Here is a 15,203-nt window from a genome sequence, read left to right on the forward strand (position 1 = left end):
TGCACAGAAATAAAAACAATATACATACATATATATATAAAAATTAACTGTAGGGGAAGGAGAATGTAGGGAGCAGGGCGGGAGATTTCGCTGGCAGCCACACACCAACACAAAACATCTACATCCAAATAATGCAGATATAAAAATGATATCTAAGCGAGCCTTCTCCAACCTGGTGCGTACCAAATGTGTTGGACTACAACTCCCAGCATCTCCCAGATAGCATGGGAGTTGTAGTCCAACTCATCTGGCAGGCACCAGGTTGGAGAAGGAGGATGTAACCAAAGCTGGCATTGTCATGTTTCAAATGCAGATTGTGTCTGTGTGTGATGGTATTGCAATGCAATCCAACATTTCAGGGATCAAGTCTTGGAAATGATTCATACAATTACAGTGGATATTCCTCCAAGACTTCACAGCTGAGGTTTAAAGATTCTTGGAAAGGCCATGAGGAATAATAACAAGGTCTTGCCAAGTAACAAGTAACATATTAGCAGGTGCACAAATGCTAAAGGCATAACGCTGGAAAAGTCCAAAGCCTGCCAACAACCTTCATGGAATAATTGTACAGGAAAATCTAGCATGATATTCATGAAATGTACAGCAATTTCAAAAGTGCAGGCAGGTTGGGATGATGCAATGATTCTGTTTAAGACATAAGGAGAGAACCATGTGGTGTTCTGGAACAGCAAGTACTCCTGCGAAACTGCTTTGTCATTACTATGAATGTTGCCAGTATCATTAAGGTAAACTCTATTAGAAAAGTTCAAACAATCATATCTTTGCTTAATATGCAGAGATATGAATGGGTTTTCTTTGCCTGTGCACACAGTCCCTTTGCTCTTCCTTTTATGTGAGCTGGGAAACAAAGCAGGAAGCCTTTAATTAACAATAGCCTACGGCCATACTACCTTGAACACGCCCAATCTCGTTCTGATTCTAATTAACAATAGTTTCCCATTTATTTATTTATTTATTACATTTCTATACCGCCCAATAGCCGGAGCTCTCTGGGCGGTGCACAACAATTAAAAACATTCAAAGTATAAAACAACAGTATAAAACCATAATATAAAATGCAATATAAAAGCTCAACCAGATAAAAACAGCAGCAATGCAAAATTACGAATTTAAAACACCAAAAAAAAATATTTATAGACTGTTAAAATACTGGGAGAATAAAAAGGTCTTCACCTGGCGTCTAAAAGCATATAATGTAGGTGCCAAGCGAACCTCCTTAGGGAGCTCATTCCACAGCCGGGGTGCCACAGCAGAGAAGGCCCTCCTCCTGGTAGCCACCTGCCTCACTTCCTTTGGCAGGGGCTCGCGGAGAAGGACCCCTGAGGATGACCTTAGGGTCCGGGCAGGTACATATGGGAGGAGGCGTTCCTTCAGATAGCCTGGCCCCAAGCCGTTTAGGGCTTTAAATGTTAATACCAGCACTTCTTCAAGACCAAGGAATTATGATTCATATGATTGAACTATGAACAAGCCAGGATATTCAATCGACTTCAAACCATGTTTTGATATCCTGGTTTGTTAACCATGGTTTCCAAGTTTGGACAAATCAGGAAACTACAGTTAATAGAAGGCAGAGGCAAAGGTGAGCTACAGTAGCAAATAGCAACAGCAGGAGTATCCCCTATTGCTCAGACCAGCAAGCATGGCTGACTTGAATGTTTTTATATAGTTCAAGAAGAACCACATGACCTGCTCTGGCCTATTGCTCTTAAGAAGTTTCCTTGCTGAGCTAGCAGGCTTCCTTTGGCCAGGGTTTGGTGGTGGTGCGCAGGCTGAATCCTTACCTTCACCTCTCAGGTCCCAGGTTCAGAATTTGCTATGGTGTTGAATCCTGACCCCCTCAATCATATACTTTTTTTTTTTTTTAAAAAAAAAACTTCCTCAACCTGATGCCCTACAGATGTATTGGACCAACTCCCATCAGCCCCAGCCAGTATGTCCAATGGTCAGTAATAGAGTTGTCGTCCAAAACATCTGGAGGGCATCAGTTTGGAGAAAGCTGCTTTAGAAGATCAAAAGCACTACACAAAGGGTAATGGCTTTCTGATATTGGGTTCCTTTACACAAGGCTTTTATCATGCACTTATGGTGGGTCAACTCAAGGAAGTTTCCAGGTCTTTTCACGACACTGTCAACCTCCAGCGCCTCTCCCATCGTTTTTCAGCTTCATCCTGCCATTTTGTAACTTGCAGAAAATGCAGTAATATATATGAACCACCATCGAAGAGGTGATGTATTTCCGGAATCACGCAATGTCATGCAATATTGCAGCGCCATCTACCGGTTATATAAATGAAACATATAGAGCTTGCCCATACAGGAAAGTACTCAAAAAACCAATTGTGCTGATGATTACGACTCCAGAAGACGAAGCCCCGGTAAGGATGCAGGATTTTTGCTTCATGTAAAGAAGCTTGTTATTTGCTCCCAGCGCCTGGTATTCAAAGGCATACTGCTTATGAGCATGGAGGTTCAATTTAGCTATCATGGCTAAGAGCCACTGAAAAGATCTAGCCCACTTTTTAAAAGTTGTCCTTTAAAAACACTTACGTCTGGATCTAAGTCTACCAATTCATCTTCCAGCATCTTGATTTCTTCTTCCGTAAGTGCTCCAAGGATCTGATCTTCATCCAGATCTCGGTATTTCTCTAGTCCTTGTCTGTACGACATTTTGGATAATTCTCGCTTTTAAAATCTCTTCCTCACCGAAATATATGACCTGTATGTTTAAACAGAAATAAAAAGAGCAAACTTGAAACTTCCTTCATGGTTGGCTCAGTTGCCAGAGTTCAACTCTACTGGACAAATGAGGTACAAATCAATAAATAAGTGCAATTTACTCCACTAATGGATATATAAGCCTCGTTTGTCTTAATGATTCAGCACAGACAGTGCAAGTTTCTATGACACGAATGGCAAACATAAGGACTAGGGGTGGGGTGGGAAACACTGTGTGAATTAACACAGGCCATAGCTAGATGGGGTGATATCCCGGGGCGATCCCCGGGATCATCCCTGTGCGTCCACATGATGCACAGGGGATCCCGGGAACAGAGAGGGATGATCCTTTCCCCGGGATCTTACCCTATCCTTTGAGCCTGCTCTTTCCATGGTCTCGGGCTGATCCCAAGACAGCCAAACGTATGCATGGGTGTCACGGTTTGTCCCGGCTCCTCATGAGGAGCTGGGACCCATGTACGGGGCACAGAGCTCTTCAGGAGCTCTGCGCCCATCGGGGGTGGGGGGTGGGAAAAATATTTAAAATAAAAAAACTGACCTTTTGCACACGAGCATTTGTGCGCTCTTCTCCTTTAACAACAACAACAACAAAAAATGGCGGGCGTGACGTCCTCTCCCTCCGAGGTCGTCACGCGCCGCGTGTAGACAGAGAGGGGGAGATCTCACGATAAAAATATTGTGAGATCCTCACCCCTCTGTCTCACTAGGCCCGGTAGGTCTAGCTGAGGCCACAGTGAATTAATTAAAAATATCATTATGCGCTTCCCACTTCTAGGAAGTAAGACATTTTAGGAGAAACATTCCAGAGTTTCATTTCCTTTGAATGAAATGGCACTAGAGAATTACATTTGCTTTATGATATCTGTTTATTTACAAATCTACAGATAGAGCAATGTTGAAGCGAACAGACACTCCAGCAGCAGATCCTGGGATGTTAATCTTGCACAGTGCTGGTGAGGTGGCATCCCCAATTCTAGCTGATGCTCTTCCCTCTGCATCAATTCAAATTGCAAAGTGCTTTTCGCTCTCCCTGCCTCCCTCCCCTCAACTGGAGGGGTGTCACCTTCCTCCAAGCTCTGGTAGATCTTTCTCTCAACAAGCTGAGCCGTCAAGACACTAACACCTGACATTTGTTCCCATTGATGAAACATCCTCCTAGACTAAGGGCTTCTTAAAACAAGCGCTTTATAGCACGCTCGTGACTAGCCACTCACAGAAGTTCACAGATCGTTTTGACAACGTTGTGAACCTCCTGCACATCTCCTGTTCCTTTTCTCAGTTAAGTCGTCTAATAATAAACCTAGGAAAACCCAATCTTTCTGAAATATGTCGGGATTTCCTGCCATGTGCAGTCAAAGTTGCGCTATAAAGGGCGCTGTCCAATTGAAGTATACAGGCCGAAGGTTTTAAATTACAGGCCATGTGGTCGCTGCTCTCTTCCCGTGCAATTCAACACATTTCAAATGCGGAAGAGAAGCAGAAAGCAGAGCAATGGTAAGGAAACACAATTTTGCTGTGTCTGAAAGACTTCTTACCAGCTTTATAAAGGGTGGTCTGTATGCAACCACAAAAGAAGGAAACATAACTCTATATGATGATTTGTGGCGTAGCTCCCTATTCGGCTGAAATATACAATTCTTTCCTGTTTTTAGAATCCTCTCTCTTTTACTTTCCTCCATTTGGGGAGAGCGAGGGGGAAAGAAGAGAAGAACGACACTGATATGGGTAATTATGGATTGCCCAGATGCCAAGTGTCACAGATGAAGTGCTAGCTGATCCATGCATACTTCTGTATTGCCTGATGCCTGCAAGATCAATTGCTGACTTGCCTGAGGGGATGAGTCATTGCAGATTAACACCTCAGTTAGAAATGCGTGAGTGTGTGCTTGTGTGTGTGTGTACATGGTGGTGTTGGGAATGGGAAGAGAGGTGGCAGGGCAACAGACCTTTGCCTCTTCAGGTGACAATACAGCTAATGTGCAGGAAGAGAAGGGAAACCCCATGAGGGAGTGAAAAAACAAGCTGAAGACAGGGGCGGAACCAATGATAATCTTTGCAAAATATTATTTGAAGGTTTAATGAAGGTGCCTACAAGTTTCGGACAAAAAACGTCCTTCCTCGGGGCTTATTCAACAAGGTTTTTACAGTTGTTTGCTCAATGAAATCATAGGCAGTACAGCTAAGACAGCCCCTGTTAAATTACAAGAAATTAGGGCAGGATCTACACTACTGCTTTATAATGGTTTATAACCGTTTAGACAACTGTTCGGGCCCGGGTTGTTATATCCTGCTTGGTGTAAATCTGGCTTAGGTTCAATTTTAGGGGAAATGTCTAAACCACAATGGCATTCCAGTAATGGAATAAGCTGCCTTCGGAGGTTGTGAAATCTTCTCCCAATGACATTTTCAGAAAAAAAATAGACAGAAACATCAGGGATGCTTTTGGTGTGGAATATCCTGTCTTGTGGGGGATGGTTGGATTGGGCCCAGTCCATTCCCTATAATTTGACCACTGAAGTCTTCAGATGGCAGAACCATTTAGCTAAATTCCTCTAGGAATAGAGTGATAGGAGCACATTACTCTGCCCTCCTCTCAAAGTCTCCAGGGGGCCATCTTTACAACCATGGAAGGAAAATGAATCATGGCTTTATCTGCAGTATTAGGAAATTGACTTAGATCAGTCTATGTCACACGGCAATGCATAAGCCCCACACCACACCAAAACCCAAGGGTTTCATGCTTAAAACAGACAAACTTCCATGTCAAGATGGGAGGCAGAGTAGAACTACACATTATCAACCTAGCAAGTGCGGTCTGATGAATGAGAGGCTTGCTTCCTGCCCCTGTCCAGGCTCCCCCCTGCTGGTATATTATTCTGAACAGAAAGTATCTAATACATTAGAAGCAGAGATTCTTAAAGGAAGGGTAGAGACATGCTCCCAATGACAGCACCCCACCAGCGTAAATAAGCCCCAGTCAGGGAATTTGAGCTCCAATCCCTTTCTCCTTTTCTGGGCTCATCTACACCAAGCAGGATATTCCACTATGAAAGCGGTATGAAAGCAGTATATAAAAGGCAGGAGCCACACGACTGCTTTATAGCGGTATTGAAGTGCACTGCAAGATCTACACTACTGCTTTATAGTGGTACTGAAGTGCACTGGCAACTGTTGGGGCCCATGACACATCTACACCAAGCAGGATATAACACTATGAAAGTGGTATATGGTATATATGTCAATGGGCCCCAACAGTTGTCAGTGCACTTCAGTACTGCTATAAAGCAGTAGTGTGGCTCCTGCCTTTTATATGCTACTTTCATAGTGCAGTATCCTGCTTGGTGTAGATGAGCCCTCTGGCACTTCTTCTGCTGACAATGACAGCCTCCTCTCACCTCCTTCCCTCAGTAGATTGCTACTTCAATTCAGTGCAAATGTGCAGTTGTGTAATTGCAAAGAAAAGAATAAAAGCTCCTTGTTTGCAACTCTGAAAATGCACACATTCAGAAATGTATAAATGTACAAAGCAAAAAAGAAAAAATAGAAAGGAACAGAGGTAACTGCTGAATAGAGAGAGGGAAATGGAGGGATTGGGGGGGGGGTTGCCCATGAAGATCCCAAATGATCCTGGGCAGGATATGCAGACTCCCTAAAAGAATACCCCACCACGGCACTTTTGCCTCATTCCAGCAAACTGTCATGGAGTTATAGCTTTCTACCTGATTTTACTCCAAACATCAGAGAAGCAAAGTAATGTGAACATCAGAGAAGCTAAATAACACAAACATCAGAGAAGCTAAATAACACAAACATCAGAGAAGCTAAATAACACAAACATCAGAGAAGTATAGTAACACAGTAATAAGGAAGCGCATAGTCTTGGCTCTCAATGGGAATGGGCTAGGAAAAGGAGTGATGGGGGAGAAAGGGCAGCCCCACCTCTTGACCCTGTCACAGGGGCACACTGAGGATTTGATGCGGAGGAATGGGGGCACCCTGCAAAGGAAGCACCTGGGAGCCGCTTTAATTAAAAAGAACGGAGTAAAAGAACTCTGTGACACTGTGGCTTTTTGAGATGGAAGCAGCTGGTTGGGAGTGTACTGGCCATGACATCACATGCTGCAAATGACGTCACAATGCCCCCAAGCCGCAGGAAATCCCCATGAAGAGAGCCCCCAGGGCACAATTCAAAGTGCCCATTTTAACCAGCAAACTGACTAACCCTTCCTGAATGTGCACAAAATCTCTCAGCAAGTAAGTTTTTAGAGTTCTACCAAAACCTGCCACATCTACCTAGAGAGTTCCTCTACATGCACATTAAGCATTCTGTCATGTCTTAACTTTTATCATGCAAAGCGGTAATAGCACAATTATGCAAAAGTTACTATGTTCATTTTCCTCTCTTCAAAGCACACAAAAAAAGGTAGTTCCAGCGATGGTTCTTGAATAGGCATGGAAACTTATGAACAGCTCATTTGGATCCAATCAAAAGTCCAACTAATCTAGCATTCTGTTTCTAACAGCAGCCAGGCGGAGGCCTCCAGGAAACTTACAAGCAAGGCATAAAAGGAAACAGCTCTCCCTCATAATTTGTCCCCAGCATCTGATACTCAAAGAGTTATACTGAGGCCATAGCTAGACCTGAGGTTTATCCCTGGATTGTCCAGGGGTCAAACCTGTTCATCTAGGTGACACACAGGGGATCCAGTGCTCAGGCAGGGGTGAACCCTGGATGATCCCGGGATAAACCTTAGGTCTAGCTGTGGCCTGACTCTGCGCATGGGGACTTCAGGCTCTCGATGTGCCATCCTCCATAAGTTTGTCTACTTCCTTCCAAACTCATGGCTATCACTACTCTATTACTCATCCACCACTGAAGGCTTCTGTCCACAGAAGAGAAGCTCGGTTTTCTTATTGACATCCTTATTTATTGAAAACATTTATACCCTTGGTTCTGAGCTGAGGAAATGGGTTTTGCTGCCTTAAGTGATCAAAATCTCCATGTTTTGATCTGAAATGGAATATTCCTACGGACACCTGTCAGGATTGGCCAGAAGCTGCTTGGCTCTGTGAGGTCATAATCCCATAACCCCTTGCACTTCTTGTGCTGCAGGGCATGTGTCAGTTGCCTCAGGGTCTGTTCACAGAGGAGACAGTCAACTCTTGAGGGGGCCTTGTGGGGTTTTCTGGGAGACAGCACTTTGCTATAGGTCTAGACAGGAACTTTTTCAGGATCCCTTAGCAGCCTCTCCTCATTTGATATAGGGAAATCCAAGACCAAAAGGAAAGGGAAAAGGGGGCGGGGGAGAAAAAGAAACATTTGAGTCCATCCAGTTGCTTTCATTAATGGCCTCCACTCTCCAAGGTGCAAGGGCTGCCTGGGCTGGCATCATATTGTGGTCCCTTTGAGTTTCTGACAGCTTGGCTCCATCTGGCTGGCTGATCCTGTTGAATCCTGTCTGCTACCAGGCACAGTGTCCCTCTCTGCTATGCTTGCTGGGGCTTCTGCCTCTGCTCTGGCAGCCCAGTGGCTGCTTTGGGTGGCTACACTGCTGTGCCTTGAAGCCGACCGTCTCTTCTTTAACACCCTGCTAGGAGATTGAAGGGGCAAGAGTAAGTCTAGCAAAGCCTCTTCTGGTTGGCTGCTTTAACTCCCTCTGATTCCTTGGCCAGCTCAACGTCCGCATTCATCCGAAGTCGTGGAGTGGGCTAGCTGCACTGGCTGAAGCGGATTCATTGTTGAGGGGCTTCTGGAGTCACAACAGGGCTTTTCTCGTCTGCAAAGAGCTCCAATTGACAATTAAGGCCATTTCTACACCAGTAGGAGGGGGGGGCAATCCCAGATGTACCTCCTTCTGGGATCATCCCCCGTGTCCACATGGCCAGCGTGGCATCCAGGATGGGAGGAGGGACGTCGTGCAAGCGGAGGCCGCCATTTTTTTAAAGTGACAGGAGCTGGAGCGCACTCACACTCCAGCGAAAGGTAAGTGTGTGGGGGGGGGAAGCCCCAGACCCTCTCCCCCCAACCCCTGATTCCTCCCGGCCCAACTCCGTCCCTCTACTGCTCCCCGCTACTTGCAGGGAGGAGTGAAGAAGCTGGGACGGGTGGCCACACCTCCCGCGGTCGTGGGATGAACCCGAGACCATGGGAAGAATCGGATTTTCCCAGGGATTATTTATCCCTGGGAAAACCCACGCTCGTCCTCCCTGCTCCCGGGAGGCCTTGTGCGTCATTTGGCCGCACAGGGACTGGGCCGTGACCAGCCCACATTTTGGGGCTGGTGTAGAAACGGGCTAAGGTTGTGCAGAAAATCAGGTTTGATCCCACACACACTTGCCATTAAAAAAAGAAGACGCCAAGATTATGGCTTTTTGGTCTGAAATGACAACTGACCCCTGGCAGTATCACTATGTTGTGACTGAGTTGGTTTGTCAGGATGAGACTGAAGTGACTGGTAATTCTTTGGACTGCAACTTCCCTCAACAGTGTTGCATTAGGGCTCTTCATGTTTTCAAGCAACTTCACTCAGCGTAACGTACAGAGAGTAAGTAAACCTTTTCCATTTATTTTCCATGTGTATATTTCTTTTCCTATTTCTCCATAAAGAGCTTTTGAGAACGTACTTCTAGTTTTGTCTACAGATTCAAGGAGCTTGGCTCTGTCCTTAGGAATTGCTTAAATATGTGGGCTGTTGGCAACCCAGTCGAAGGGGCACTTTCCCTCTGCGTAACTAGGGCCAGATGTACTCCAAGCAGGATATTGCACTATGAAAGCGATATGAAAGCGGTATATGGTCTGTGTCAATGGGCCCCAACAGTTGTCAGTGCACTTCAATAACGCTATAAAGCCGTAGTGTGGCTCCTGCCTCTTATATACTGCTTTCATACTGCTTCCATAGTGCTATATCCTGTTTGGTGTAAATCTGGCCTAAATGTACTTTGGTTTTAAGTGCATAGCCCGTCTCCCTGAGAATTATTTAACAACATGACATAGTACTCTGTACTATTCCAGGGGGGGGGGAAGAGCGGACCCGGCGGGAGAGATGGGGAGGGGGAAGAGCGGAGCCAGAGTGGGGAGATTGCAGCTGGGGGGGATCGGAGATCACAGCAGGGGGCGGCGGAGGGGGCATCGGACATGGCAGGTGAGCGGGCAGGCGGGCGAGCAAGCGGGTGGGGGATCGGACATGGCGAGCGGGGGACAGGCAGGTGAGCAAGTGAGTGGGGGGGGCGGGCGGGGGATCGGACATGGTGAGCGGGGGGCAGGCGAGCAAGCGGGCTGGGATCAGACATGGCGAGCAGGGGAGCGAGCAAGCAGGCGGAGGATCAGACATGGCAGGCGGGCGAGGGGGCATCAGACATTGGGGGAGGAGAAATCGGGGGCAGAGGGGAGCGAGGAACATTTTTTTAAAAAAAGACCTACCTTGTTGTTGGTGCGCTCCTGCACACATGGCCCCTTTAAGTTTTTTTAAAAATGGCCGACGCGACTGGGCTTTCCCTTACCCCGTCACATGTAGACTGGAGCGCCGGCCCATGCTAGCTGCAGCGCGGGCTTGCCCCTGCTCCCCACCGTATTAACAGGTAGGTCTAGCAAGGCCCACAGACTCAGAAGGGCCATGCTTTGCAGTTGACAGAACTGCCCCTGTAGTTCCATGCAGAGATTTCCCCTCCTGTTAGTGTCCATCTTCCTCTCACTGATTATCGCCTGAACAATCCAAGCACAGCAGGCAGCTGAAGAGGCTCCCTAAGTGATTGGTATGATATGGGTTCTAACAACGGTTGCTCACTTTATAGTAGTATATAACAGCACTACCCATCCTCTGCTACCCAAATGTAGCACACTTGATCACTTCTTTTGAGTCAGACAGGCGGTTTATTTAATACAGAGTGAGACCACAATAAAGCAGCATACCCATAACAGTTTCAGGTTTCAACTGATTTTTTCAACTACCTTCCCCTCCTACTTTTAACCACATAAACACTACTCTGCCCCTAGACTACTCCATTCCAACCATCACAGCAGAGCTGACAAGGGAACATGCATTTCCGCAGTACTTCCTTTACACAGGCAAGGGGTCTCTGCTCCTTTATGGTGGGCATCCGTGTGTATCTAGACTACTGCAGCGCAAGGGAGCAAGGAACCATCATTCATCATAGAATCATAGAGTTGGAAGGTGCCTGTAACGCCATCGAGTCCAACCCCCTGCTCAATGCAGGAATCCACCTTAACGCATCCCTGACAGATGGCTGTCCAGCTGCCTCTTGAAGGCCTCTAGTGTGGGAGAGCCCACGACCTCCCTAGGTAACTGATTCCATTGTCGTACTGCTCTAACAGTCAGGAAGTTTTTCCTGATGTCCAGCCGGAATCTGGCTTCCTGTAACTTGAGCCCGTTATTCCGTGTCCTGCACTCTGGGAAGATCGAGAAGAGATCCTGGCCCTCCTCTGTGTGACAACCTTTCAAGTATTTGAAGAGTGCTATCATGTCTCCCTGCAATCTTCTCTTCTCCAGGCTAAACACGCCCAGTTCATCAACTAAAAAGTAAGTTATGGCATTCCTGGCTTCATGGGATATCTGACTGGGTAAATAATAAAAGGACATGCCTGCCACTCTTAAAAAAGAAGATTTTGGATTAGTTAAAGACTTTTGGGATAGATTCAGCAGGGCTGCAGGACAGGAATAAGAAGCAGAGGCGGGAAGGGAAAGGGAGCAAATGGTTTGTTTCAGCTCACTTTGCTCAAAGCCGGGGTGAGATCAGCATCAATAAGGAACAGACAGAGAACACAAGAAGACACCCCCTATTGCACAGCTGACCAATCAGAGAGAGAGAGGAATGTGATGTAGCTTCAATGCAAGGGTCGGTGAGATATGGCACTCAGCGGAAAAGAAGCTAGGATACCATCCTGGCTGAGAGAGAGGAATACAGCAGGAGTAGGAGCGAGGAGAATAATCCACTCTGCATAGCTTAATTGTCCGATTGTGTGAGGGATCACAGTAGCTTATTTTCAAAACAGGCTACTGTGAATAGCTTATAAACTACCATGGCTTAAAGTGACGAGCAAACCCACCCAATGGGTATATCAATTCCTCACTAGAAGCATACAGTTATAAAGAAACACTTACCTCCTGAATGCAAAAAAAAAAAAAAATCAGCAGGCCAATGCTGTCTGGGGAACAGAAAAACAAAAAACAAAGATTTGTTTGAGTTGTAATATTAGTTGATCAAAATTCTTTATATATAAAAATATAATACTCTGCTGATTGAGGACAGCGGGCTTAAGGCAGAAGAAAAGAAAAAAATATCCTGGATTTCAAACTGACATAATGTACCAAAAATGAAAAAGCCCTCCCATTAGACCTTGAGACCTCTGAAGCACATTTCACAAGACTGTGTAATAGTATGATTTATAAAGTGCAGGACTTGCACATGAGTTAAGCAAAAACAAGTAATAAGTCAGAGCAATTATTTTTAAACGATGCAAGTATCACATAAATCATCTTAGCTGCAGTTGCTGCAAATGTTTGTTTCCCCCCCTTTTTTTGGCTGGAACATAACAAGCCAAGCCAAAGAAAGTCTTGAGACAGATAAGAATTTCAAGAGCTCGAGTTGTTGTATCAGAGCTATTGCTGCCTGTGGTGTATTACACTCCTTTCTTTTGCCCTATTGTTACCTCTGATCAAAGAGGTTTTGCAGGTTTGAAAAGCACTACATAACATACCACTGTTAATTTTGCCTCTACCTATGATATCATCTAACTGTAAAAAAGTAACTCTCTCCACTCTCTGTTAAAGCAAGAGGAACCTTGCATACGTGTGTGTGTTTTCCAACATTCTATCACTCTTTAGCATAACCAAGGCCCTTTCTATACCTAAGGGTGTAGAGGGAGTGACATAAGAAGAGCCCTGATGCTGGATCAGACCAAGGGTCCATCTAGTCCAGCACTCTGTTCACACAGTGGACAACCAGCCACCGGCCAGGGATGAACAAGCAGGACATGGTGCAACAGCACCCTCCCGCCCATGTTCCCCAGCAACTGGTGCACACAGGCTTACTGCCTCGAATACTTGAGATAACACACAACCATCAGGGCTAGTAGCCATTGATAGCCTTTGCCTCCAGGAATTTATCCAACCCCCTTTTAAAGCCATCCAAATTGGTGGCCATCACTACATCTTGTGATGGGGATGGGGGATGATTTATTTATTTATTATTTATTTAGAATATTTATATACCGCTCCCCATTGAAAAATTTCGGAGCGGTGTACAAGATAAAATGAAAATAAAAACAGAATAAAACAGTTAAAACAAAATTTAAAAGAAGCAAAAGCAGATTCAAGGCTGCATATTAAGGAAAGGCTTCTTGGAATAAAGACGTTTTCAAGAGGCGCCGAAAGGAGTACATGGTTGGCACCTGCCTGACCTCCAGAGGCAGGAAATTCCACAGGAGGGGCGCCACCACGCTGAAGGCTCTTCCCCTGGTGGATTCCAATAGGAGGATGGATCTATGTGGAACCACCAGAAGCAGGCCCTCGGATGATCTCAGTGACCGGGCAGGTTGGTAATGGAGAAGGCGTTCTCTCAGGTATCCTGGTCCCAAGTTGTTTAGGTCTTGATGATCCTGGACTTACCTGCTCCTGGGATCCCCTGTGCATCATTTGGACGCACACAGACGATCCAGGGAAAAATCAAAGGTGTAGAAAGGGCCCAAGAAACAAAACTCAGGATAGAGCTAGTCAGATGAAAAGTCTGGGCTGTGAATAGAGCAGGCTTGATTCTCAATGGCTGGAGTGACCAGGGGCGGAAAACAGGTTCAGCCCCCAACTCACTGGTATATTTGAGATCATCTCTTTATCTTCTCCCATATAAGCAAATGGCTGCCATTCACTCCTACGGAGAAAAGTAAAGGATGATTCTTGGGATATTTTGGGGTGAGTATGCAATCTCTCTACCCTGGCCTTCACTGACACTGGAGGATAGAAATGTTATTTTGGTGCTCAGAATCCTCCAACACCCCCACGAGTATAAGTAAGTACTCCCTCAACAAACAGCCTACATAAGGGCAAGGATATTTTGTTTGTACATAATCATACTACTCCATCATATTCAGGTTTAGTACTGATCATGTGGTGCTACCCAGGAATTAGGGAGGAACACAAATTTAGGTCCAAGGTCTCACTCTCCATTCTATTCATTTATTTGTGTCACTTTTTTACAAGCCAGGATACAGTCCCAGCCTGTGGCAACTATTCTGAGCTGCTGCGTTCAGTCAGACTAGAACAGAGAAAGAAGCCAACAAAGTTTCATTTGTCTAACTCTTCAATTACACAGCAGAGCCAGATTTACTATGAGGTAAAGTGAAGCTCTCACCTCAAGCAGTAAATTTCATGTCATGTATTTTGGCACAAATTTTATCCGAGCCTAAAGTATGCTATACCTAACCTGTCCATGTCAAGATGAAGGGGACAAACATTTAGGGTGATGCCAAGGAGGCATCACAGCTAGGCCCCTTCTCAGTCAGCAAGGGAGTGGACCAGACCTGGTGGAAGGGATGGAACAAGTACCTGATATCCCTGAGGCACAGCTCAGGAAACGGCAGGAAAACTCTCAATCTTCTCCTCAGACTGACTCTTCAGGCCACAGTGTTCTGACAAAGATGAGGCATTATATGAAAATCCTCGCAAAACTTGTCAACCAGTTACCTTAGTTTGGCACAACTTGAGGTGGCTTTACCTCAGTATATCAAGAGACCTCCTCCACCCACACTGAGAAACAGAAGCACAGCACCTCACTTACCAGAACACCACTTCATGGCAAGTCCAACTTTCTGTTCTCAACAGTGACCAACTTTTCCAAGATGGCACCACCCAGAAAGGAAGAAAAACCCACACTCGGGGATGTCAGTGCCAGCTTTAAAGTGTTTTCCCTCAATTGCCTGGTGTTTAGTGAAAGGTAAAGAGTGTGGTTGTGCACCCTGGCCAGGCTGGCTGTGAATGATCTAGAGGGCACCAGGTTGGGGGAGACTGAACTAGAAATTCAGTAGTGGTCAAGATGGCAGTCAGAGGGAACACCAAAATAACACCTTCAGCTTTCCTTGAGTGGCTTGATATTATTATTCTTGAATGGTGCCAACATGGAAAAGTTGGTGCCTCCAAGAATACTCTAGCAGGTATGCAACATGGCCGCTTCCTACACAACTGTTCCTTTTCTTTGTTCGCTTCTATATTTTGTGTGTTCGCATATGCTAATTTGTATGTATGAGTCTTTATTTATCTTTTCATCTAGAAATGTTTTAATTTTGTTCATTTATATTTACTAATGATCAAATTATTCATGTTGTGCTGTGTCTGTTTAAGTGGGAGTGTAAAAGCTGGCCTGTTCTTGATGTATTGCCGGAAGTTTCACATCAAGTGGGAATACAACTACACTACTGAGCCTGACACACGGCA

General features: G+C 45.5%; 1 protein-coding gene across 3 annotated transcripts in view; it reads right to left on the reverse strand.

Annotated features, from left to right (window-relative positions):
• The window catches only part of TMOD1 (tropomodulin 1), a 51,314-nt gene extending 36,913 nt beyond the window's left edge, over nucleotides 1-14,401 (reverse strand). The window contains exons 1-2 of one of the 3 annotated variants that reach the window (XM_063129069.1): nucleotides 14,319-14,401; nucleotides 2,572-2,740 (exon numbers count right to left, since the gene is read on the reverse strand). In XM_063129069.1, the coding sequence (XP_062985139.1) occupies nucleotides 2,572-2,691 (120 nt within the window). In that variant the 5' untranslated portion in view covers nucleotides 2,692-2,740; nucleotides 14,319-14,401. Of the gene's footprint in view, nucleotides 1-2,571; nucleotides 2,748-14,318 lie in introns of all 3 variants that reach the window. The other 2 variants (XM_063129071.1, XM_063129072.1) reach the window with 2 other exon arrangements.
• Between the last annotated feature and the right edge of the window lie 802 nt (nucleotides 14,402-15,203).

This window comes from Elgaria multicarinata, chromosome 6, assembly GCF_023053635.1.
Source record: "Elgaria multicarinata webbii isolate HBS135686 ecotype San Diego chromosome 6, rElgMul1.1.pri, whole genome shotgun sequence".
In the NCBI taxonomy this organism is placed as follows: domain Eukaryota; kingdom Metazoa; phylum Chordata; class Lepidosauria; order Squamata; family Anguidae; genus Elgaria; species Elgaria multicarinata.